General features: G+C 45.3%; 1 protein-coding gene across 4 annotated transcripts in view; it reads right to left on the bottom strand.

Annotated features, from left to right (window-relative positions):
• The window catches only part of CPVL (carboxypeptidase vitellogenic like), a 799647-nt gene that overhangs the window by 327475 nt on the left and 444248 nt on the right, over positions 1 to 27924 (bottom strand). For 3 of the 4 annotated variants that reach the window (XM_078663502.1, XM_078663501.1, XM_078663504.1), the window contains exon 10: positions 8252 to 8350. The exons of the other annotated variant lie outside the window; for it this stretch is intronic. In XM_078663502.1, coding sequence (XP_078519628.1) covers positions 8252 to 8350 — 99 coding nt within the window. The remainder of the gene's footprint in view (positions 1 to 8251; positions 8351 to 27924) is intronic. 4 annotated transcript variants of the gene reach the window in all.

The following is a 27924-nucleotide window of genomic DNA, read 5'->3' on the forward strand; positions in this document are numbered from 1 at the left end:
CCTGTGCCCCATGGGAACAGTCCAGCCCCATGGGAACAGTCCAGCCCGAACTGCCAAGCCAAGTCCTCCCTGGACTGGAAACAAGCATCCAAGGACCGGTTTCGGGCTATTAGCCCTCATCAGCCTGGATAGCTTAATTCCAGTGGCATGGAGAGCAAGGGACTCACGTCTGAGCATACCCGTTCCACTCGGGGTGACAAATGCAAAAACAACAGTTGATGGACAGGATGCTTGCTTCCGGACCAGGGAAGACAAGGCTTGGCAGTTCCGGCTGGACTGTTCCCATGAGGCACAGTCAGATTGATTTGCATATAGCCATGTCTGAACTGGGGTGGTGGAGTGAGCTAAAGAATGGGGATGGATTAAACCCAGATCAGTTGACTGGGGGTGAGTGCTTGATTTGCTCAAACGCTCCGTCCATCATCCCCTTTGGTATCGCTTTGTTCGCCCTAAGTTGGCAGGGTATGCCCAGACGTGGGTCCCTTGCTCACTCTACCACTGGATTCAAGATAGCCTGGCTCATGGGGGGTACCTGTTTGTTCCTGGAGTCTTCACGGCCGGGCTTTGCTCCGCCGTAGCGCCGCACCAGCCACCAAGGGCCGGGCCTTGCTCCGCCTGTTTCCCGGCCGGGCTTGGCTCCGCCGGGCCCCTCCCACCACCAGCGACGCCCACCAGAGCGCCAGGAGGCGCATAAAGGCAACGCCAGTCCCGCGTCCCGCGAGACGCGCGCGGGACGCGCCGGGCGAAGCCCGGGCAAAGGGCGGGCCCTCTGTGGCCCTCAGAGGCCTGAGGAGACTGGGCTGGGCCAGGGACCTTACAGCTCTTCATTGGACCTCCACTGTATGTTATTAACGTGAGACTTTATTTCAACTCTGTTTTATTGTGTATGAGTGTGTAGTGGCTTCCAAGAGTTTACATATCGTTCTTATTTATTTAAGATGTCTAAAGCTAAAAGTGATAAACATGTAATAGGCCCCGGTGCCATTGACAACTATATGGTGAAGAAAGTTAGCCAGATAAATAATGAAAGGCGTGCCTCTCTGGGAAAGGGCACTTTGACAGTGGATTTCCCTGAGTTGTCTCCTCCCATGTCGACAATAGAGGTTGAGGCTGAGGCACCCACGAGTGGAGTCTCTAGAGTCGAACCGCCGACGCCCATTATAGTGAGCGTTGAGGTACACACAGACCAACAAGTCCTGACTACTGAGGACTCAGGTGAGGCTCCCCATGTTAATAGGCCGGTCCGAACCTGTAGGATTGCACATCAAAAACGGGGGGGGGAACATAATACCAAAAGAAGGGACCTGGAAGGGAAAGAAGCACATAGCTCTGCCATAAACCCTTTTGTGTTTACTGGAAACAATGATAGTGGCCCCAGTCCAAATTCTGAACAGTTTGCCTCTCTTATTAAAAATCTAGAGGCAAAATTTGCAGTGAAAATGGAGGAGATCGTTAAACCACTAAATTACAGCTAGGAGGATATTTAGGTTTTCCAGAATTTCCAGGCGCACAGCCAGAGTACCCGCAAGGTAGTAGTAAGAGTTATTGAGTAGTTGGTATAGGCAATGAGGCGAACGGTAAATCCTCACAACCGCTCAGGGATGGACCAAGAACTGATCCATACGAAACATAAGAAAACAGCAATGCCCCTGCGCTATACAATATAGATATGTAATTCTTTAGTGTTAAGAGTATCAGTACTGTCAATAGAAAAGCATTGGAGCACCACCAATATCATTCAACATTTGAACATTTGACGAACAGGTTTGACAAAATAGAGGTTTCAATAGGTTCCGTTGTTGGTGTGATAGTTCTGTTTATTGTTCCTATATAAGGGCCAACACGTGTTTCATCGCAGGGAAACAGACTGCGAATCTTCAGGGCCTCATAGTTGAAGGGCGTAACCACATCGGTTTAGTGTGTGGTATGGAATCCTGTGTCCGGAGTTTCCAATAAATATGTCAACAATAAGCTCCGCGAGACCTGATGAGACGGTCTTTGGAAAACAGCGCCGGGAAATACAAGAGGGAGACCAACAATGAGGAGGTGCACCCGCTCTGCCTCGTAAGATACAGCGTTGCCATCTGAAGTAACCTGTTTATTCTCCTCCCGGTTCATATATTATTTTGTAACCATCGAGACTCATCAGGTCTCGCGGAGCTTATTGTTGACATATTTATTGGAAACTCCGGACACAGGATTCCATACCACACACTAAACCGATGTGGTTATGCCCTTCAACTATGAGGCCCTGAAGATTCGCAGTCTGTTTCCCTGCGATGAAACACGTGTTGGCCCTTATATAGGAACAATAAACAGAACTATCACACCAACAACGGAACCTATTGTAACCTCTATTTTGTCAAACCTGTTCGTCAAATGTTCAAATGTTGAATGATATTGGTGGTGCTCCAATGCTTTTCTATTGACAGTACTGATACTCTTAACACTAAAAAATTACATATCTATATTGTATAGCGCAGGGGCACTATCGTTAAACCACTGACCAGTCAAATTGAGACCCTGGTCACGGAAGTAGCCAGATTGGGCGCCCTTGTGTCTGCACACCTGGCTGCACCAAATAGTGGAAGGGCTAAGGTTGTTGAAAAAGGGCAGGATGCATCGAAGGCAAAAAATCATCAGAACTCCCATAATACTGTTGCAGTAGTGAGTAATGCCAATAAGGCATTAAGTATTCCAGTTGTCCCAGTTGCACCTGCTCTGTTGACACAACCTAACCCAGCCCCACGAAATGTTCCAGCCCCGAGACCCCCCAGGAATAATCGATATTTGAACCTACCACCTGACTGTGCACCGTTCGTGGCAGTATTGACGAATGTTCCTTCCTGTGGTACTCATCCCGCCTCACCTTATGATGAATCTCATGCATCATTGAAGAGCAAGACAGTGGCATGGCTTAATAAAAATTGCGGGTTTCCTATTGCTTACTCAGATCAGGTAATGGCTGTAAGGAGGGTGAACTGGGTAGGCCCGTCCAAAAAGGTGGGCAATGGGGATTGTATTGTTGTAAATTTTAAATATCCCCAGCATGTGGCAACTGTTCTTTTAAGACCTTCTACATTAGTTTATAATGAGAACAGTATTTGTGTGCGTCCATTGGGGTATTTCTATGCACATTTATGTAAACCCACCCCTCAGCAAAGGTTATCTAGGCGGGCGTTTGAACTAAGGACCCCAGTTTCTGACACACAGTTTAATTATAACATCACTAACCCATGTGTGCCTGGTTCTGGTTATATGGACGAAACCTACAATAGATCTAATAGCACTGGACGCTATCACCATGGGTCCAATGTTAGCATACAGAATAGGTTTGAAGCCCTGTCCGGACTTGAGATGTGTGATTGACGGGAGGTACCTGCGGCGCAGGGCACTGTGGCTTCAGGTGAACCTATACCCATAGAGAACCCTCAGGTGATATCAACTGGTTGTTCTGTTGTATCATGGAACATCGCAGGCTTGGCTGCAAAAATGGTTGACGGAAACTGGGTTAATTACATTAAAAAATTCAAGATCATTTGTTTACAAGAAACTTGGCTGGTGGGGTGTGATCTCCACCTGGAAGGGTACAAGGCCTACTATGTGCCAGCTATTCCATCAACAAGGGGTAGGCCAAAGGGGGGTCTTGTAATTTTTGTCTCTATATTAGTACCATATCAAATGCGTAGAATCGAATCACAGCACACCAGAGTGATGGGCTTGATATTGAAAGGAGAAAATTGTCGTGTTGGTCTTGTGAATTTTTATAATGCAACCTACGAGTATGCTGGCCCTAACTAAATCTCTGTATTGAATTCCTTTATTACGACGTTTTTGAAAGATCTGGGTCATAATCTTTTGATCATGGGGGACTTTAATGTGCACCCCTGCGGTGACCCATTGAAGAAATGTTTAACAGACTTGCGATGTGAACGTATGGGAGGTATACACATGGAACACACTGTGGATGGGGAATTATGCAATGATCTGATGAACAATTTTGATCTTTCAATGGCTATGATACTCAGGGATCCGTTGAAATGTTTTGAAATCCCTACCTTCAAAGGGCATGGTAGGGGCACCTTCATAGATCACGTTAGTTTCTCTGATGATGCAGACCTTCCTGGACTCATTCAGTATTGAGCTGAGTGAATTTAGTGATCACAATCTCCTAACAATCTGTTTAAAGGTACCCTGGGTTAAAAAGGGAAACCAGAATTGTAGCTCAGGTATGCTGTGCACAACAGACGGGAGGAGGCGACTCAAATGGTCAATGGTCACTCCTGACCTTTTATATAAAAATATTGCTGATAAGTGCACTGAAGATATTAAAAATTGTACCCTAGAGGGGGGGGGGAGCCTATGCTGGTGCTAACTGCTTATCAAAATTTATCGGAGAAGGTGTCAGAATTACTGTCAGTTCCTCTCAAGAAAAGGGTGACAGGGGGTCCCAGGTGGTTTAACCACGACTGTACCAAAGCTGCACGTAACCTTAGGCTTGCTCTGTCAGCCACCCCGATAACCCGTGAGGGAGTAAAACTGTGTAGAAAGGATTATAAGGCTGTTATTGCATCCCGCAAGGAGTCTCTAAGAAGAGAGGCATGGGATGAAATACTTGACCCCTCCACCTTAAATTGCAGCACTAAATTCTGGTCACTGGTTAAAAGACCATTCCTGGTAGAAGAACCGGGTGATGGACTAGATTGCTGCATAACTAAGGAGGAGTGGGAAACCCATTTTAAAAAAACTGTATTATTCAGCGGACCTCGTAACAGTTGTTGCTCTATCTAATGTTAGTGGAGGCAGAATTAAATTTGATACAAGTGAGGTAAGGGATGCCATAGAGGGACTTACAGCTAGCAAAGCCCCTGGACCTGATGGAATTCCACCAGATCTCTATAAATCGGATCCAGGCTTTTGGGCACCTATCTTGGTAGCTGTATTTAATGCTGCTGTTTCAATGGGCTGTCCCTCGACCTGGGGACTGTCAACAATAGTGCCGGTGTTTAAGAAAGGTGACAAGGACAGCCCTTTATGTTATCGTCCAATTTCACTGATAAACTCTCTGATTAAGATCTTGGGGAGAATTGTACTGCAGCGTTTATCTAGCTGGACATTTGACAATAATATCATGTCCATTTCCCAATATGGCTTCTGCGAAGGCCGTTCTACCATAACGCAGTGCCTCAACTTGTTTCTCATATTGAGCAAATATACTGTAGTACAGAAGGGAGCCGTCCACCTTGCCTTCATGGATCTGTCATCGGCCTTACGACTGTGTTAACAGGGGAAGGCTGTGGCAGACCATGAGGGAGGAAGGTGTGGACACAGGGATTGTGGATTTTCTGGTGGATCTGCACAGTAATACTAGTGCTAATGTAAGATTTTCAAATAACGGGGAAACCACTGGTAATTTTAATATTAATAAAGGAGTGCGACAGGGTTGCATCCTGGCCCCTTTTCTTTTTAATTTTTATATTAATGATTTAGATGCTGCATTACAGGAGGTAAAATCAGATTGTCCCAGAGTTGGTAGGCGGGGTATTCCGGTACTTTTATACGCAGATGATGCGGTTTTAATTTCGAGAACGGAAAAGGGTCTCCAGGCACTTCTGAATGCTTTTAATAACTTTATGTCCAACAGAGACCTCTTGGTCAACAATTCCAAATCTTACATAATGCATGTTGGCCGCCAACCGAAAAAGAATTTTATTTTTAAACTAAATGATGTCCTGATTCCAATCACTCAAACATTCTCATACCTTGGTGTTGTATTCGACACAAAGCTTAGCTGGGGCCCTTACGTGGCAAGAAAAAAAGGGGAAATGACAAGGGTTAATGCCTCTATTTTTTAGTTTGCCACTAAACTGGGGAAAAAACCAAACACAACAATGATGAAACTCTATAACGCTAAATCAATAGCTACTGCTGCTTATGGCAGTGAGCTATGGGGCTACGTAACAGGAGAACAGTTACAGGTTATAGAAAATAATTTTTTTAAACGTCTCCTCTGTGTCCCAGCGAGTACTTCAAATTTAGCGGTACATGAAGAATTGGGAAGTCAGTACCTATCTGATGTAATTGCTCTAAGACCACTGACTTGCTGGGTAAAATTGTGGTTAAATCAAGACATTCCGCTAACCCACCTGATTGTGCAAGACCGTATACCCACTGAAAAGTCAATGCGTGTGCCCTGGTTAAAATATCTGAAATCTCAATTTTTAAGGCTAGGCTGTTTGAATCTGTTTGAAAACCCTAGTGGGATAGTAAAGGGTGATGTGGCAGTGATTAAGCGGACTTTCTACATGTTTACGAGGGCCCAAAGAGAAGAGGTTGAGCTTATGAAATCAAATGTTAGAAAATATGTCATGTTAAAAACCTGTGACAATATGGAATTATATCTAACATGCTCCTTTACTTCTCATGAAAAATTTCTGCTGACAAGGTTCAGGTTTAACATTTTTCATCATCTTTTAATCAGACCAAAGGTGGACATTTTTAATAAAACTGCTGCTCCCTGTGGCTGCGACGGGAAGTCTCCACAGGATATGCTGCATTTTATATTTCTATGTAGGTTTTACGAATACCCACGGAAACGATATCTTGTCACTCTTTTAAAGAAACTAAATTTTAATCAAATAAGACCAGCACTCGTGTATTTGCAGCTCTTGCACAGTGATAGTGTTCTCCATGTGATAGAATTCTTAAAACTCACTGTAAAATTGAGAAAGTGTCTAGACCAGTGATCATATATTTATGAACGATGCTGAACTCTGTACTGTATGATTATGTATCTTGTTGTAAATTTAGCACTATTTGCACTTTATCCATGATTTTGCCTACTCACTCAATAATGAACTATGTAAAAATTGTTTTTAGTAACTGTGATTTTAATTATGAAATGTTTATTGCTTTTTGTGTACTTTTATGGATTGAAACATATCCGAAATAAAGTCTCTATTGAATTGAGCCTGGCTCATGAGGATTATGAATCCGAAACCGGTCCCAGGATGCTTGTTTCCGGTCTAGGGAAGACATGGCTTGGGAGTTCGGGCTGGACTGTTCCCATGAGGCACAGTCAGACTGATTTGCATATGGCCATGTCTGAACTGGGGTGGTGGAGTGAGCTAAAGAATGGTGATGGATTAAACCCAGATCAGTTGACTGGGGGTGAGTGTTTGATTTGCTCAAACGCTCCGTCCATCAACCCCTTTGGTGTCGCTTTGTTCGCCCTAAGTTGGCAGGGTATGCCCAGACGTGGGTCCCTTGCTCACTCTACCACTGGATTCAAGATAGCCTGGCTGATGAGGATTATGAATCCGAAACCAGTCCCAGGATGCTTGTTTCCGGTCCAGGGAAGACATCGCTTGGCAGTTCGGGCTGGACTGTTCTCATGAGGCACAGGGTCAGACTCATTTGCATATGGCCATGTCTGAACTGGGGTGGTGGAGTGAGCTAAAGAATGGTGATGGATTAAACGCAGATCTGTTGACTGGGGGTGAGTGTTTGATTTGCTCAAACGCTCCGTCCATCATCCCCTTTGGTATCGCATTCTTTAAAGTACAATCTATCATTAAAGTTTGCAGGCCAAAGAAAAATAATTTAACAATTTAAGAAGATGACAGATAAAAAACCTCCTTGAAAAAGACCATCAAACAAAAACTGCCAAATAGACAAAACAAAGGCTTTAAGCACCACAGTTGAAACGTTACTCTTTTTTTACTCGCAGACATACAGGACAATGGATCTACACTTTGCCTGCCTTCCCCCCACTTTAAATAAGATGAATTGGTGAATTAAATACAAGTGGGAACAGCTGCAACTTGCGTCTCGACAACCGTGAAAAGATGAGCTCAGAGGGCGAAAGGAGGCAGGCATATTCTTACCAGCAAATGTGCATTTCAGAACGCCCAGAGTCCCTCGGCGCCTGATGTACAAGGAAAGGCATGCAATCCCCTCCTAAGATACTCAGTATTCCACAAACCCTGGCGAGATCTTATTTCATAACAGAGCAGAGCTGTTTTACAAGGTAACAGGAGAGCAGTTTTCTTGTAGCCACAGAAACGAACTAGTATGGAGCATTCACATCAGAACTTTCACTGGAACTGAAAAACAGGCCTAACACTATATATTATTTGAAGGATATGCGCGCTGTTTCGCACAGTGAAAGTTAGAAAGCAGATATAGTTGAATGCATGTAGTTATCAACAAATAAGCGCTTAAATAGCAAATGTCTAAGAAGGTATCTTACCTCACACTGAAGGAAATTATAGTAGTTGTCACATCCTGTGATATTCTTGTAGAAGGAAGGGTACTCCGTTGTGTCGCCGTTCAATAACGAATCGAACACCTGTGATAAAAAAAAAGAATTAAAGCTAACACAGTGTAGCATATTTGATATTTGTTACCTGAAATGCAACTATGATGAAGTAATGTTACGATTTCATTGAAGATTTGAAGAGATTATGCATTACTTTTTTCCATTGAAACTAGTAGCAAAGACAACATTACATAAGAAGCCCGTATTAACCATACTGAACCTGCTAGCAGGCGCGCCTCCTCCATGATAGCGGAGGAGCATTGCCCCACAGCCCGTGCCAGCAGACGATAAATAAAATGATAATGCAATGTTATTATCCTTTTATTTATGCTGTCTGAGCCACGCAATACAAAGTATATGGCAGGGTGGTGTATGTCAGGGAGGAGTAAAGTGCACTCATAAGTGCGCATGTGTGTATGGCCGGCCATCCAAGGCGAACAGCGAGGCAGGCGTCAGTGGGACTGGAGCTTTGCGGAGCAGAAGGCAGTTTTTTTTAATACTTATATTATATTTGTACCCCCCTTCCCAACCCTCCGCCCTCTCCACCCGTGGCCCCCATACCACTTTAGGTAGGCAGCGGCCGCCACCGTCTGCTAGTAAAGTATACAAATAAAACATGACTAACTCTGGCGATCACAGACCATTAAACATCATTTGTGCACCTCCAGGAATTCTCTTTGCTTTAATGCATACTTAGCTGAATTCCACTTTATACAACTCTTCCGAACCAAACTTCACTTGAGTTTTCCACCAACAAGATGTGGAAACTCTAGTTGCAAGCTCTGAATATCCTCATTGCCGTATGTGGACAGCTTGGTTTTTAGAAACCATTAACATCACGACTGAATGTGGATACGTCCAGACTAGGGAAAATATGGCCTGAGAAGGCCAGGGCACAAGCTCTTAAACCATCGAAGGAGTTCAGACATCAAAGCATTGCTGGATTTTATGAAGCCTTAAATGTCTTAAAACTATACCCACAAATCCAAAAGAAGACTGCATCGGAGCTTGGTTTACGAAACAGAACTGAGAATATATGAGCCCTTGGTGAATCGAAAAGGCCACTTCCAGAAGTCTGCATTCCAGAGGACATTTCTTCACTGGGGAGCCTACAATGCAACACTGGTCTGTTCAAATGGACTATTCAGGTATGTTTTTATAGTCTAGTAATATTTCAAAAGAAATAAACAAAACCTCTGCATCTGCAGTGGGAGAATATTCCGTTGTGGACACCAGCTTGCACATTTATTCCAGGTCAAGCTATAATTCTAGGTTGGGTCACGTGACCAGAATTCTTGTGTTTTGCTGGAAGCCTAGACCCAAAGAAATTGAATTTAGCAGTTTACCCCAAAATCCTACATGCTGCTAATGTCAGGGTAGTCTCCAGGCATAGTGTGGGTAGGATGGGAAACGAGGCATATGTAGGCCAAAAGGGCATGATCAGCACAACACCACACTCCTTCCTCTTTTACTGGACCATCTACTAAATATCAAGGTGGGCCAGAATTGCATAATTCAACATCTGCCCCTGGTGCAGCAGGATATAATCTATGGCAACTGCTTTCATTTCGGACTACCACCTGCAGAACCAAGAAGGTTTGGAGTTACAAATCTGTCCTTGTTGCCTTGGATCCCATTGACTCTGCCAGGCTATCAGAACGTCCTTGGCCCAGATACAATAAGCTGTATTGACATGTTGTTTTGTGCCACCACATGTGCGAGGCAGAGAAGATATTCCACCTGAAAGGATGTCAACATTTTCTCGAATTAATGCAGCATCTTTTGTCTCATTTTTCGCCTTCAAGTCTTTAGGAGCATGCTCCATTTGTTCCATACTTCTGACCCCTTCCCACACTGACAGCATACTTTGAAAGGTTTATTTCCCTCATGTTTGAACAACTGCAACCTGAGGATATCAAAACCATCAGCAGGCAAGCTACAATTGACCAACAATACTTTAACACAATTCTTTTACAGGCACAGGAGGCAAGCTTAGAGGTCTCTAATCTGCAGCTTTGGTACAGCTAGACCAGGACTGCATACAGCCTAAATCACTTTGCTTGGTAAATGCAGCCATCCATCTGCCATTGTTCATAGCGTTTACATTTTTCACCTACCAGCCATTCTTATCTCTGTAATTCTCCAAACACTCAAATAACGTGTTTTGCTTTCCTCATAATTAAATATCAATGTTCTAAGTGTCAGCTATCAGGTTGGCTTCTTTTTAAAAATCTGTTTCTGAACCACTGTGGCAACTGGCTTTTAAAATATATATATATATATATATTTTACTTTTAGAGAAATTTTTAGACGGCTTCATCAAAGCTAATCATGGCAGATCTCTGATTGTACTTTCTAAGCACCAAGAAGCATAACCAAAGGAATGAAGCATAATGCAAATTTCATATCACAGTCACATTTCCATAAACCACAAGAGAGAAATGCTATTGGAACTCATTTTCATAGTTGATTAAATATACTAAACGGTTTAAATGTTACACATCCTGGAAAGAACAATGCAATGGATCTCGCTTCTAGCTAAGCCTTGCAATGGAAAAAGTCCACCAGAAGGTAAATGCAAGTGGTATGTTTTGAGAAGTAAGAGGTCCACAAAAGTTAAATTACGCATCTGTAATGCTAAGCAAAGATACAACTGACTACCCCTGGCAGTACGCATCAAGAAGTTCTTGAACACACAGCTCTTCCATGAAAACCTGCCATTTTTGCGCCAAACAAAAATTAAACAACAATATGAAGCGAAAGATCTCGCCACCATTTTTATCGTTCACAGCCTAATTCTATCATCATGGATAGGACATTCCCTTAAAGCAACTTAACATTCCAGGCATCCACACACGGAGGCCAAGACTGTAGCTGGGTTGTCAATTCTAATAACCGCAGATTAACTTTTTAACTAAATCCCTAATGGTGAGTTTTCAATCTAAGTCATGTCCTGTAGCAGAGTAGCTTAGCGAAAACAGTTTGCTTATGATGTGCGTTGCTGCACAATTATGCGAAACATCTGTTGGGCATTTCATCATGTCTCTTAGGACTTAATTGCAAAAACCAAGAACGCATCCCATGTAACATTTTTTGAATTTACCAGAACCGGAGGTCCTGCCCAGGAATGGTGGATTAGTAGATTACCCTATTTCCCCTAAACTCTTTGGATGGAGTTGCCCAACTACTTTAACATTTGGATTGCTCTGGTCCAAAGGGACACTAGCATTTTTTAGAAGAGTACTAGAGTTTGGTTAAAACACCAGTGTTCTGAGAAAAGATTGAAAGGAAGGTGCACAATTACTTCAGGTCCTGTCTGTAAAGTTGGAGAAATAACTAAGTGGTTTTACTGCACCATACTATTGCGCTAACTCTGCATAAGCACTTAATATTTTACCATAAGGCCACTTTGTTTAAATTATGACGAGCATAAGAAAGAATGTAAGGCAAAATGCAAGGAATATGCTACTTACCAGTATGCATCTGTTCTTGGCATAGAGGGCTGCAGAGTGGTACATTTATGAATAGATCGCCATCTGGTGTTGGGCTCGGATGATTGCACTTTGTTTTTCTTCTGGAGAAGTCTTTGTCGTCATAGGTGACTCCTCCTCTCGGTGTTAGTGCGCATGGGCATCGGCTCCATCCTTAGATTGTTTTGCCATAGTAGGGTTAGATGGAGTAGTGTAGTGTAGTACATAAAGATATGCCCATGTAAATGTATCTAAATAAGATAATGTTGGGACAGACACAGGTTTCCGGGGAGGCAGGGAGGGCATGTACCACTCTGCAGCCCTCTATGCCAAGAACAGATGCATACTGGTAAGTAGCATATTCCGTTCGAGGCATATGGGCTGCAGATGGTACATTTATGAATAGATTGTACAGCAGTTACCTCCCTAGCGGTGGTCACCAGTGTCTGTCGCAACTGTCTGAAATAGAGTTTTTAATACAGCTTGGCCCACTCTGGCTTGTTGTGCAGCCTGTACATCAACACAGTAGTGCTTTGTGAATGTATGTGGTGTAGACCAAGTTGCTGCTCTACATATGTCATCTAGGGGAATGTTCCCTAAGAATGCCATAGATGCTCCTAGTTTTCTTGTGGAATGAGCTCTAGGAGGAACAGTTAATGTTCTCTTTGCTTTAATGTAACATATTTGTATACATCTTACAATCCATCTTGCGATGCCTGCTTTAGAGATAGGATTGCCCTTATGTGTTGGGGAAAATGCTACAAATAGTTGTTTAGTTTTCCTGAAGTCTTGTGTTCTTTCTATGTAGTACAAAATGGCTCTTTTAACATCTAGTGTATGTAGAGCCCTTTCTGCCACCGTCTGTGGCTTTGGAAAGAAGACTGGTAATTCCACTGGCTGATTGATGTGGAATGCTGAAATTACTTTAGGCAAGAACTTTGGGTTTGTTCTAAGAACCACCTTATTCTGGTGTATCTGTAGGAATGGTTCTTGTATTGTTAATGCCTGTAACTCGCTTACTCTTCTGAGTGAGGTAATGGCTATAAGGAATGCCACCTTCCATGTAAGGAATTGTATTTCGCACCTATGCATAGGTTCGAAGGGTGGCCCCATTAGTCTGGTGAGTACTACGTTGAGGTTCCAGACTGGGGAAGGTGGTAATCTTGGTGGAATGACTCTTTTAAGGCCTTCCATGAATGCTTTTATCGCTGGTACTCTGAACAGTGATATGCGCTGCCTGTTTTGTAGGCATGCTGCTATAGCTGCTAGATGTACTCTGATAGATGTGTACGCGAGATTACATTGCTGTAAGTGTAACAAGTAGCAAATAATCTCCCTTGTTGATACGTCTAGAGGGTTGATATTGTTATTAGTACAGTGTATAGCAAACCTCTTCCACTTAGCTGCATAGCATGCTCTGGTGGTTGGACGTCTCGCTTGTTTAATTATTTCCATGCAATTTGGGGGGAGATCTAAGTACCCAAATTCTAGGATTTCAGGAGCCAGATCGCTAAGTTCAATTGAGTTGGATCCGGGTGCATTATTTCTCCATGGTTCTGTGTAAGGTGCATGGGTAGAATTCGTAGCTTTTGATGTGGCACTTGTGAGAGTTGCAGGAGCGTGGTGAACCACGGCTGTCTTGCCCACGTGGGTGCTACTAGTATCATGGTCATTGAATGTTGTTGCAGTTTCCTGACCACTAATGGGATTAGTGGGAGAGGGGGAAAAGCGTATGCAAATTTGTTGGACCAATTTATCCATAACGCATTGCCCTGCGACAGGTGATGTGGGTACCTGGACGCGAAGCTTTGGCATTTTGCGTTCTGATGAGTGGCAAATAGGTCTATCTCTGGTTGTCCCCATCTTTGGAAGAATGGCTGCAGTATTTGTTGGTGCAGTTCCCATTCGTGTATTTGTTCCGACTGTCTGCTTAAGATGTCTGCTATCTGGTTTTGAACTCCTGGTAGGTGTTCGGCTAACAGATAGATGTTTTGAGGAATGGCCCATCTCCAAATTTCCTGTGCTAGTCTGGATAAATGGAGAGAGTGTGTCCCCCCTGTTTTTGAATATAATACATTGCTGTCATGTTGTCTGTTCTGATCAGGACTGCTTTGTGGATAACATGTATCTGAAAGGCTTTCAATGCTAGAAACACTGCCAGTAGTTCTAGATAGTTGATGTGCAGTGTTCTTTCCTGCACACTCCACCTTCCTTGTACTGTGTATTTGTCCATATGTGCTCCCCATCCGGTGAGCGATGCGTCTGCTGTTATTGTCACCTGTGGAATTGGCTCTAGGAACGACCGCCCCTTGGTAATGTTTGTTCTGTTCCACCACTTCAGAGAGCGGTGTGTGCGGTCGTCTACCAACACCAGATCCGTAATCTGCCCTTGAGCCTGATTCCACTGTGTCGCTAAGCATTCTTGTAGCGGACGCATTTGTAGTTTTGCATATGGTATTAGCAGTATGCAGGATGACATCATGCCTAATAGCTGCATGAACACTCTTGCTGTTAGTGAGTGTTGTGGCTGAAATCTCTGAATGATTGTAAGCATTGCTTGGACTCTGATTGGGTTGGGGTACACTTTGGCTTTTTCTGTGTCTATGGTAGCCCCCAGATATTGTTGAACCTTGTTTGGTTGTAGGTGTGACTTTGTGTAGTTCACCGTGAACCCTAGCTGGTGTAGTAGCTGAATTGTCTTGTGTGTGTTGCAGACACTCCTCTTGCGACCTGGCTTTTATTAGCCAGTCGTCCAAGTATGGGAAGACATGAATTTGTTGTCTTCTTAGGTGAGCTGCTACCACTGCCAGGCATTTTGTGAACACCCTTGGTGCCGTCGTGACACCAAATGGGAGGACTTTGAACTGATAATGTTGTCCTTCTACCACAAACCTGAGGTATTTCCTGTGGGCTTTGTGAATAGGGATATGAAAGTAAGCGTCTTTTAGATCCAGTGTAGAAAGAAAGTCCCCTTTCTTCAGTAAAGGAAGTACTTGTTGGAGCGTGACCATGTGGAAATGTTCCGAATTTATGTATGCGTTGAGAGGTCTTAGGTCCAGTATTGGCCTTAGAGACCCGTCCTTTTTGGGGATTAGGAAGTATAGGGAGTATACTCCTGTTCCTTGTTGGTGCTGTGGAACCTTCTCTATGGCATGCTTTTCTAGCAGTGATATTACTTCCTGTTTTAACAGTGTCAGGTGATCTTGTTTCATTGGACGCTGTTTGGGGGGGATGTTTGGTGGGGTAGCTGTGAGTTCTAGGCAATAACCATGTTGGATAATTTGTCTTACCCACTTGTCTGATGTGATGTTTTCCCAGACAGGTAGGAACTGTGATAGGCGTCCCCCTACCGGTGTTATATGGTCTGGGGGAAGCTCTATGAAGTCACTGTTTTGGGGTTGGAGAGTTGCGGTTGTTGTTGTTTCCGCGACCTCTACCCTTGTTGTTGTTACCCCTGTATCCACCTCTAGAATTACCTCTGGGTGATGTAGGTGTAAAAGAGGTTTGCTGTTGGTTTGTACCTGTACTTTTGGATCCTCCTCTATAGGTGGATCTACGAAAGGAACCTCTTTGTGTCGGCTGTTGCAATGCTCCCATTGATTTAGCCGTTTCTGTATCCTTTTTCATTTTTTCTAGGGCCTCATCTGTCCCTGTGCCAAAAAGTGTTTTCCCATCAAAAGGTTGGTTCAGTAACGAGGTTTGTACCTCTTGTTTGAATCCTGACACTCTGAGCCATGCATGTCTCCTTAACATGATGCTTGTATTTGTCGACCTTGCCGCAGTTTCTGCCGCGTCTAGGGCGCACTTTATTGAAGTGTTAGTAATTAACTTCCCTTCTTGTATAAGTTGATCAGCTCTCTTTTGATGTTCTTTAGGGAGATGTTTGATGAGTGTTTCTAACTCATCATAATGCGCTCTGTCATACCTTGCAAGTAGTGCTTGCGTATTAGCTATGCGCCAACTGTTTGCCGCTTGAGATGCTACTCTCTTGCCAGAGGCATCTATTAGTTTAGACTCTTTGTCAGGAGGTGGCGCTTCTCCTGTAGATAAAGAGTTTGCTCTCTTGCGAGCGTTTGTGACCACTAGTGAGTCTAGAGGAATTTGTCCCTTAATGTATATTGGGTCTTTTGGAGCTGCCCTATATTTTTTATCAATTCTTGGGTTCAATACCCTAGCCCTCACTGGGTCTTTGAATATCTCTGATGTATGACTGAGAAGGCCCTTTAGCATTGGTAGTGTTCCTGATGTTTTTTGTGCAGTAGGTAGTGTCTCTAATAAGAAGTCCTGTACTAGAGGTTCTGTATGTAGGTCTACCTTATGAAATGTTGCTGCTCTAGTAATGAGTTGTGCAAACCCAGTATTGTCATCAGGAGGTGAAGGTTTTGAGGGATATGACTCAAGGTCGGTATCATTACCTGATCCCACATTATACTCCTCCCATGGGTCTGCCTCCTCTGGGATTGTGTCCTCATCATCCCCAGGGTGTCCCCCCTCCCCTGTGTCACTCTCTCCATCTGTTGTAGGTGTAGATGGACGTGTGGGAGGAATATCTGGCCTATTGTGAGGAAGAGGCGAAGATGGTGTGTGAGGTTTGGGAGAAGGGGGAGGAGTTGTATTCGTCCCCATTGTTCTCTTCTTTGGATGAGCCTTGTCGTCCAAATGTTCATGTTTCCTCTTTTTAGGTAGTTCTGTGACTACCTTGCCAGTCTTTGGGTCAATAAACAAAGTCTTTTGTTTAGGATCCGTTCCGTGTTCCTGTGTCGGTACCGCAGTTTTCGGTTCCGAAAGGTGTTTTTTCTTTGAAATGTCCATTTGTATTTTCGGTGCCGAAGTTTTGTTCGGATCCGACTTCTTCGGTATCGAAGATGTCCCCGGTGTCGAGGGTGTTTTCGGCGCCGAAGCGTGCTTCGGTGTCGACATGGACTGCTTCGACTTCGAGCTTTCCTTGACCTGGTGCTTCGGTTTCGATGTGGTCGGTTTATCGGAACCGGAACCACTATGATGGGGGACCGAGTGTTTCGGTTTCTGTTTCGTTGCCGGGCTCGAAGGCGGGGCGTTGGAAACTTTTTTCGGTTGTCTGACCGGGCTCGAGGGCGGGGTCGACACCGTGCGGGGTCTGTTTTTCGGTAAAGGGACGTCGTCACTCACGGTTTGTTGGACGTCGATTTCCTCGACGTCGGACTCGTCCGCTTCTGACCCCGCCTCGTCGGCCTCTTCTTCCTCCTCTTCTGGGTGCTGGTCCTCGAACAGCTCCGGGATTGCTTGTGACTGCATTCTCGATACCTCGTGTCTTCGGGCTCGACGGTTTCTAATCGTCGACTTTGACGAGAACGCTGCACAGGCCTCACAGTCCCTGGATTCGTGTTCAGGGGACAAGCAGAGGTTGCACACTTCGTGTAGGTCCTTGTGTGGGAACTTAGCACCACACGTTGGACATTTTTTGAATGGAGTCCTTTCCATGGACCCCGGGCTGGACTACGTCGAGTTTCTCGTAGTCGTCGTCCTTCGAACCGCGTCGGTATGGAGTGAAGTCGCGTTCGATAACGATACCGTCGATTTGGAAAGGAATACGCGCCGGTTATAACCTTCTTTGTTGAAGTCGGTCCGGAGCGCTTCGATCCTCATCCGAACCCGATGGCGGAAAAAAACAATCTAAGGATGGAGCCGATGCCCATGCGCACTAACACCGAGAGGAGGAGTCACCTATGACGACAAAGACTTCTCCAGAAGAAAAACAAAGTGCAATCATCCGAGCCCAACACCAGATGGCGATCTATTCATAAATGTACCATCTGCAGCCCATATGCCTCGAACACTAGTTTTCTCCAAACTTTAGAATGGAGAAGCCTCTTTTTGGAAATGGTCCTTTCTGCAGGGTCACCTCCAAACGTTTTGCCTTCCTCCTCCCCTTTTTTGCCGAATCGTTTTTGTTGGCTTCAGGACTCTAGGCACTTTACCACTGCAATGTGCATGTGCTCTCTGCTTAACACATGGTAACATTGGCTTATCCACAATTGGCATATTTAATGTGCTTATAAATATAAAATTAAGGGCAGTTCATGTGCCCAGGGCCTTTAAATTAAATGCTACTAGTGGGCCTGCAGCACTGACTGTGCTACCCCATTAAGTAGCCTTTTAACCATGTCTCAGGCCTGCCACTGCAGAGCCTTAACTCTCTTGTCAGGTCCAAACCTTCCTTTTTAATAGCTATAAGTCACCCCTAATGTAGGCCATGGCCAGCCTAAGGGCAGGGTGCAGTGTATTTAAAAAGTAGGACATGTACTTTCAAGTTTGACATGTCCTAGCAGTGAACAACTCTCAGAATAACATTGGGATTACCTTATGACATTTTATAGGTGTAAAGAGATTGGACCCCCCAGGTTTGGTGTCTTGGGGTCTCTGGAATGACAATTTAAAATCATAACTTATGCTGAAATTAGATTTTAAATTACAATCCTGTAAATTCCACTTTTAGAAAGTTGTCAATTTCTTACTTTAGTCATTTGGTGCCTTCTGCCTGCCTCTGAATAAACACCTGGGTGGGCGACAGAGGGGCTTTGTGCATTCCCTCTAGACAGCTACACACAAAGAGAGCTTAAGTTTGACCTGATGGCCTTAATGGGCAATTAACTGGCTTGATGGGGGTGAAGATAAGCACTGCCTCACTTACACCTAAATAGGCTTTGTTCTGTCCCTACACAAAGTGCTGCATACCCCCCCTGTAGTGAGTGTGAAGCCAGAGCAGGGGCTCTGTGCACTTCAAAGGCCTCTCTTTTGAGCTCTCCTCCACTTTAAAGGCACAACTGGCTATGGGTAATTGACTTCAGACACCACCACCTCAGTACATCTCTGGGCCTGAGGATATTCTATCATAAAACAAAACACCTGATTATGAGGAAACACTGTCCGGTCATAAGATCACCCGGGGCGGTCTGAAACTATCTCTGCCAAGAAGCTGGCTTCATCAAAACGCCAGTCATACCAAGTTTCCAGTATTCAATTTAAAAGGTTTGTCAATACACCACCTAACACCTCATCTCATGAGGGGAACGAGAACAAAGTGTGAGAGGTCAGAAAGTACATCACATAAGCATCACCAAGGGAGCTGCTGGTTGGTACTCACCAGTTTGCTCACGCTATCATCGGTAACTCATGACCGTAAAGAAAGGAAAACTTGTGTCCTAATTTTTGGAGGTGAAGAAAAAAAAAAGACTAAAGTGGAAAAGAATGCAAGATGGCCGGCTGGTAGGAGCTGCCCTAAGGAGCTCCAAGCGCTTGGGATACCACTTGGGGGAATATCCCTGTTTGCGGCAGCCATCGAACGAAACTGAACCCCTAAGAGTAACAGGAAGAATACCAGCATCCGTTTGATCTTTTTGCATTTAGCATTACTCTTAGCGCCAGCATTGTACCAGCTCCTACGTTATCTCACCCGAGACTGGACGAGGTTGGGGCCGCCCGCCTCCTGCATTATCTAGGGGCACCGTCCCCCACAGCCAGCCTGATGCGCGGAGCTGACGCCGTGCTCGAAAACCGAACGAGCGTGACCTGGATGGACATCGGAGGAGCCGGGGCTAACTTGCTGAGGACCGAGATCACTGGGGCAGGAGGGCTGCAGGGTGTCCCCAGACAGGTCGACACGGTTAGATTCTTATACCGGAGCAGCGGCGGACCCCCTGGCATCTTGGAGTTCTTCCGTGCGGTAGCAATATCAGCATGTCCCGATAGCCACGTTAGAGGACCTCTGGACTTCAGCGCTGCAGTGGGCCATCGGAGGTCATAGAAACAGAGCCACAGGATCTTGTGAGCAAGGCAGCAGCGGGCCACCCGAAGCACCCACGACGAGGTGGTGGAGCTGCCTGCGCCTCTCTGTATGGCAGAAGGAATCAGTCCCGATGCGTCTGTCGTAACCTACCGCATTTCTCTCTTGTGACATCTTTTCCCCTCCAGCGGGTGTCAGCCTTCCCGAATGCCCCCCGAAGCTTTTCCCGACAGAGCAGAATCCCCCTACTGCATCGGGGGCACTGCGACTGCGGATCGGAGACCTCATAGAGAGAGGTCGAGGCACAGCCCCGCCCCCTGCAGGGGCTTCGCACACTCAATAACGCCGTTAGCGCGATCGCAATAGTGCCCTTTTCTAAAACCTCATACCCAAAAGTGGTTCAAGATTACTACAGCGGCCTTTACTATCGTGATCTTACACCATTGTGGCATTGTGCCAGGAAGCAGCCTTCATTCATCATCCGGACTCGATTTTTCATCAGAGTCTACTCCCACGACAGCGCAACAGAGGTACTTTGCTCAACTAACATTAGCTTTTTCTTTTTCAAAATGGCTGCATGAGTTTTTCATCCACTTCAAAATGGTTGTCTATAAAACAATGGCAAGGGCCCTCTCACCCACCTACGGGTCACTTCTAGTGGTCTCCTACATCACCTCTCTCTAGTTATAATTTTACTGCAACAGAAATAGGTCTCGGGCAAGACAGCAAAATAGGACTACACTCCTCATGAAAAGGGAAACAAACAGAGGACCTCGTTATTGTCTAGGAAGACCCTGACTAAGGAGTCGGCCATTTTAGACTGCCTTAGCCTTATTGTTCTAGCCTTGATTTACCTTAGCCTCAGCCAGCCACTTCACGCCAGGCATTCGCTCACACTCCTCATGCACACTGAGACGCCCTTCCCTAACCCCCCTCACCCTCCTCCCCTCAAAAAAAATAATAATAATAATAATAATTTATTCCCCACCCACCCCCGTCCCACTCCTAACACAGGTCTCCACAGTTCCTTCTTGACTCCCATACACGAACTCATACATCACAGAGGACTACGCAACACAGTAGCATGGGACATTGAAAGTGTTATAGGACCACTCCTTTGGAGTTCCTGGCAGCCATCTTAGTTAGGCCAATGTTTTCCAAGCTCCCACCTATATGGTTATGTATACTCCGCATCTAGCCTCTAATAACCACAGAAGCATTTTAGCGCCGAGTTTCCTGATTGAGCCTGGTTTGTCTAGATTCCTGCTTTAGCCAGATTTAGCAGATTTTTACAGATTTCCTGGTTTTTCTAACTCCCTACTTTAGCCAGGTTTAATAGATTGTCTGTACAACAGTAGACTCGTACAGTATGGCCCAAATTTATTAGGATTTCTTTTCCCACCCTCCTTCAGCACGCCACCTTAGCTATCTGGTATCCAGTAGAGGCTCTTTTCTACCCTTGCCTACCTCGCCACCAAGCCCGCTTTTATCTACCCACATTCTCCTCAGCAGCGATTGTCGCTTCCACACCCTGCCCGCTACTTCTCACCCACAATCTCCTCTACAGTGACTCCTCCACATCCCGCATCCCGGTCCTCAACCAGGACCCTTGTGACCCTACCCACAACCACCTCCTCAGGAACTGCCCGCCCCCCTTCCTCACTGACTCTCCTCTTCCCACCCCTCTCATCATACCTCCCTCCCCCACAAGTTTCACACACTCTCCTCACATATCTCCTCTTACCTTCTCCCCTATTGTGCTACCCTTATAATGGAACCCGCAGGCACACACTCCTACAACATCATTTAACCCTCCGAACTCACAAAAAAATTTGCCAAACGATTCAAACATCCATACTAATATAATAAAGAGAGAGCCCAAACCTTTGAGGCGGGTAATCTCAGGAACCACAGCACCAATCACAACACCCAATACAGCGTTGGAAAGGGCAGTTGCAGCAGAAGGACATAGGCTAAGCAGACGCCCAGCACATACATTTAAAAGGTAAAAGAACCGTGCCAGCAAAGTAGTCTCTTGTGGGCGTGTCTGCGTTGTGCTGGGGGCGTGACAAACGCGAGGGGCGTGTGGCACGTTCCGCCCTTCATGCCATGTCTCATATCGTGTGCTAATCCCACCCTGCTCCCTTTAAATACCCGTGCACCCCATAATCATAACCCACCCTTACTCCTTAAAATACCCCGACACCCTTAAACACTAACCCATCTTAACCCTATAAATATAACCTGTACCCCAAAACCCAAACCTAACTCTAAAAATACCCCTGTACCCCAAAACCCAAACCTAGCCCTGAACCCTAAAAATACCACTGTACTCCAAAACCCAAACCTAGCCCTGAACCCTAAAATACCCCTGTACCCCAAAACCCACACCTAGCCCTGAACCCTTAAAATACCCCTGTACCCCAAAACCCAAACCTACCCCTGAACCCTAAAAATACCCCTGTACCCCAAAACCCAAACCTAGCCCTGAACCCTAAACAACCTTGTACCCCAAAACCCATACCTATCCCTAAACCCTAAAACTACCCCTGTACCCCACAACCCAAAACTATATCTGAACCCTTAAAATACCCAAACACCCCAAAAAATATACCTCAGTACCCCAAAACATACCCCTATACCCATACTTACCTTATCCAAACATTAAAAAAAACATGCTTTTACCATTCATGCATTTACAACGAATTTCGTTGTAAATGTAAGCATGGTAAAAGCATATCAAATGTAATTCCATGCGTTATAATGGCATTGCGGGGTCATGGTATTTTCGTAATGAAAGTATGCGGAGTGATGGTATGTGGAAAGAAAGTTGCGGAATAATGGGTGTTTACCCTCCCCTGGTAAGTACCTTGGTGGCACGGCGGCCCACATCTCCAGCAACATACTCATATTTTTTCACCACCCATATGAAAAATGCACAGGTCTCTCTCATTGATGGCCAGCACCGACATACACTTTTAGACACCTCCCGCCACAAGTTCTAGAATTGCGAACTTTATAGCTACGTTCGAATCTCGGCATCAGCTCAACATCCTGTGATTCCAGGCAAATCGCTTTGTCTCCCCATGCCTACCATAAATGAATGTGTTCTTCTGTAATGTAAATTGTACTCATGCCATGTTGTCGAGTTCTCACTATATAATATTGCAAGGAAAAATAAAGTAGGGAAACTCGAGTTCACCCACTACTGAACGCGCACTCTTCAGTGCATCAGCAGTGCACTGTGAATCGGAGCGTTTCACAGGCCTGTCACAGATAAGAAATGCATCTAAACGAAATCCTACAAAACAATATACTACTGGCCGGCAGCAATTCATACCCGGACAACGTCGGGACGGGCTGCTAGTAATTTTATAAAACGGCACCCTGAAACACTCTTTGCCGATCCTTATTTTTCTACACAAAACGGGATCACAACCACAGACCTCATTCTCCACACAAAACGAAGAGCCCAATGGAGGAAAGCATTCCTCACCTCACTCTCGATCTCTTCTTCGAGGAAAACCGCACACGGCATTAGTTTATACATTTCGCCCTCCCAGCTCTTCCAGGCGAGAGCAACCATCACCATTTACAATAACGGTATTATCCTTATCCAAGCCACAGACCGCAATCTTTCTCTCATGGACAACATCTTCCCTACCATCAAAAACCTAGTGTCCCAACCTCATGTGGGTTTCCAATCTCCATCTCATTCCAGTACCATCACACAGGGAGTCTCCTCACCCAACCATCCTGACATCTTAGACCCCCTACCCCTCTGCCCCCTTCCTTCATGTCCTCCCCTTCCTCTGGAGTCTGACTATTACGTCACACCCAGACTACCCCCCCTAACTTCACATCCCTCATCACCCCAACAACTCCACACACTCTATCTCCGAACACGACCGTCACAGCACTTATCCCAACATCGGATTCTGATCCCTTTCATGACAGGACGATAGCTACCCCCCACCCTAACACAAACATCCCTCTTGTCTCGAATTCCTTGCACTCTTATGCTACCCCTCCAAAGCTCTCACCCTGTCTTAGCCTCCTCACGCGACACCATGCCTTGCCACTTGTCCTGACCTCACAGGAACTTAACGAACATGCATTATCCTCTGAGCTCCCCATGCTCTCATCTACCCTCACCACTCCTACATTACAGCCAGCCACCCCACCCTCTCAGCCACCTATGCCCTCAAACATCCCGCTGTTCTCTGCACCCATACCCTTTAATGATTCTCTTCATTAGTACTCTCCCCTCAACATCCACCCGCTCCGCAGTCTTAGGCTGACACAGATATTGTCCTCACACTACCACGATGACAATACGCTACAGGATGAGCACTCCCCTCCCCATACGTCCCTCGCCGCACCCACTTTACAACCACCCACCCACCCCCTCAACTCAGACTTCTACAGCCCCCACTCATCCTCCCTCCCACACAATACTACCTCCTACATTAGCCTTACCCGCTCCTCTGCAGCTCCCCTCATGCAATACACAGCCTTCTACCCCGGTCACTTCTGACCCCGACCTTAAATTTGAGGAAATAATGTTGGCTCTACTCCAGATTAAAAAGGAACTCCAATTTCTCAAGGATCAGATATCCAACCAACCAGGGAGTAATTTATCCTCAAGAGCATTTAACCTGAACTACCGATCACACCACTTAACTCACACCCCTAAACTCACTCCACCCATTCGGAATTCAGTCCCCCTCCTCAATACACGTTCTCGTCCTAAGCGAAGCTTCAATACGTTTTCCAAGAGTGATATACTAGCTCTTCTTCAATCCTACGCACCCTCTACCAATAATTGCATTACCGCAACTCAGTTGACCATCCCCACTCTCCACCCTAACCCACTCAGAGTTGCCAGACACACAAATAGAGGGATCATCGAGAGCAACCTTACACACGTCCATCTCACCCAAGACCCATTCTGTTCCCTGCTTACTCCCCGGCTCAAATGCACTCTCCTAAATTGTAGATCGGCTTCCAGACATGCTGCTGACATAGCTGAGCTCATCTTTCACAAGAACTAGACCTGCTATTGTTAACTGAAACCTGGCTAACTGATTACTCCACACCACTGATGGACATTCTAGTTCCCCCAAACTACGACATCATCAGATTAGACAGAATAGGTAAAATAGGTGGAGGTATAGCCTGTATTCATCGTAGTGACATCACTGTAAATAGAGCCACATCCCCGGTCCTCACGTCCTGCGAATACTTCTGCCTAGACCTTAGCAGCAACGGCAAACAAGCTTGTTCACTGCACATCTTCTATCATCCACCAGGTGACAATCTAATTTTCTCGGAACAACTCATGGATATGATTTCAACAACGGTATGCAGAACAATCAAAAATTCCTCGGTGATTTCAATCTCCACTGGAATGACAACAACGACAATTGTCAAATGCCTCAGAAGCTTCCTGGATGATTTGGCCCTGACCCAAACCTGCAATGGCCCTACACATAAGAAAGGTTCAATCCTGGATCTAATAATCTCCAAAACTGACGTCATTCAAATGGAATCGATACAACCCTGCGACTGGTCTGATCACCACATCATTACCTTCTTTATCAAGGAAACATTCAAATTTAACTCGGTTCAGGCCACGAAACCAAAGATCTGGAAAAGAGACTTTAAACAACTCAACACAAACACACTACCTTTCTCAAGCTACAGCCCTCTATTGCCTCCTGCTGGCACCACAGACGTGCAGGATCTCACCAACCACTACCCTAACTCGATGACCGCAATAATCAACGACGTTGCCCCTATTCAACTTAAGAGAGTCTCCACTAAAGACTCAAACCCTTGGTACAATAGCCTACTCAACGAAGGCAGACGCTCTCTCAGAGTTGCTGAACGCAATTGGAGATCAGTCCCTTCGACTATCCACCTCAAATTACTAAGGAAAAAGAGAAACGCATATTACAAGAAGATTCAGCGCACCAAAGCAGACTTTTTCAAACACCAACTCGACCAAGCTAGGAATCGCCCCCAAAATTATTTGAGCTAATCAAAACTCAATCTAAGGACGCCCCTTAACGGTTACAAGACGCTGCCCAATCGCAACCCAACTGTGAACAATTCTCCACCTTTTTCACGCAGAAGGCCCTCAACATCGAGAACGATCTCTTAAAGGACCGACTACTTTATTCTGTGCCGCATTCACATACCCCCTCATCACCACCAACTACTACACACCAAATCCCTTCAAAGTGTGTCCCAAAGAACAATGCAGCCTGGTCGTCCTTTGATACCTACTCGGAAGAGGCTCTGGGTAAGATTCTAAATGCCTTGAAACCTTCTAACCATCTCATCGACCCGCACCCTGCTAACGCTGTTAAAGACCTAACCCCATGGCTGCTTCCGCTATGGACCAAAATCATCAACAGTTCACTCCAACAAGGTTGCATTCCAGATTCCCTCAAAGTCGGCCAAGTCTCACCCATCCTTAAGAAACCAACAGCTGACTCCACTAATCTTAACAACTACCGTCCTATATCTAATATCCCTACCCTAGCCAAACTACTTAAAAAATGCGTACACCACCAACTAACTAAACATATCGCTCACTTTGACCTCCTTGACAACCACCAATCAGGCTTCAGAGCGGGGCACAGCACGGAATCAGCCATGACTCACATTATTGATGATGCGCATCAAATCCTGGACCAGACCGGCTCATGCCTACTCATCCTGCTGGACCTCTCCTCTGCTTTTGATACGGTCAAACACAGGAGTTTGCTGGATCTGCTCAGTCTGAGGATGGGTCTTTCAGGATCTGTGCTAAACTGGTTTACCTCCTTTCTTCATAACCGAACACAACAATTCAAGATTAACAACACTCTTTCCAACCCAGTTCCAGTAAGGCTGGGCATCCCACAAGGATCCTCACTTTCCCCGACATTGTTTAACTTGTTCATGGAGCCGCTCACCGAAATTCTTCAACCGACTAACGTGCAATATCATATGTACGCTGACGATACACAACTGTATCTAAAGATTAACACCTTAGAAGACATTAATCAGCTTAACTCCACACTCTTGAACACACAAACATGGTTGGCAGAAAATCATCTCAAGCTGAACGCTCTAAAGACTGAATTCCTCCTTATAGCCCCCCCCCCCGCAAAAATCCCTTTGATGAAAAACGTAATCAAACATCTCACTGCACTCAACGTGCAACCAACTATTGTGGACTCAGCTAAATCACTGGGAAGAACTCTGGACAGCAATCTCAGCATGCAGAAACATGTTGGCAACGCTACAAAGGGAGCAAACTTCCAATTAAACATTCTCAGGAAGTTGAAACCATTCTTACCAGTCAACGACTTCAAACAGGCTGCACAAGCGCTAGTTATCCCTCGTGTGGATTATGGTATTGTCTCTCTATGCGGTCTCCCAAAAACAACTACAGCCCCCGTTAGAGCTTTAATAAACTGTGCAGCAAGACTCATCACTGGTTCGAAAAGAAGATTCCACATATCCCCGGACCTAAAATCCCTGAATTGGCTCCCGATCGAAGCAAGAATTCAGCAAAAAATTGCTTGCATGACACATAAGGCCATACACCACAAGGCACCCATCTATCTTGCACAGAAATTGACAATCTCTGGTGGCTCAAGGTCCTCTAGGAGTGCAGATAACCTGCTTCTGAAACCTCAAAGATTCAATAAAAGAAAAACATATAAACAAACCTTCTCTGGGATGGCGCCTAGGATTTGGAATACTCTTCCCCTGAAACCCGATTGAATTCTTCTTTCGTATCTTTCAAAAAGGAAGTAAAAGCGATTCTCATGGCAAAATTTACTTGACCACTCTTTGCGGCCCTGAACCTTTTCATCGGCAACTCGCTTTATATGTTCTTGGAACAACTATGATCCCATGCTTAGGTATTTTTAAGATTCATTATGTGGTTTTTATTTTATTTTATTTATCCCATGCTAGTTGTCTATATTGTGTCTTGCTATTCACTGGTTATAATCATCTTTGTTCATTGTAAAGTGCTCTGATATCCGCAAGGATCTTGTTCACACTCTATAAAACCTCTAAATAAATAAATAAATATGTCATTCTAAGCCAACCGGTTAATATAGAGCGCTGCTCCAGACAAAACATACGCATCACCATCGTTGTGTGGTACGGAACCAGCGCATCTCCCTTAACGTAGAAGCATCGTCACAAGGACCGTCGAAATCGCATTGCCGACTGCACAGCGCATCGCCTCCAGTTCTTAATGCATATTCGACTTGCGTGGCTCAATGGCGAGGTATAGCCTACATATCGAGGTTTGATGACGATGCATCCTCGACTCTGATCAGAACCGATGCCTCGCCTACATA

The sequence above is a fragment of the Lissotriton helveticus genome, chromosome 10 (assembly GCF_964261635.1).
Source record: "Lissotriton helveticus chromosome 10, aLisHel1.1, whole genome shotgun sequence".
Classification (NCBI taxonomy): domain Eukaryota; kingdom Metazoa; phylum Chordata; class Amphibia; order Caudata; family Salamandridae; genus Lissotriton; species Lissotriton helveticus.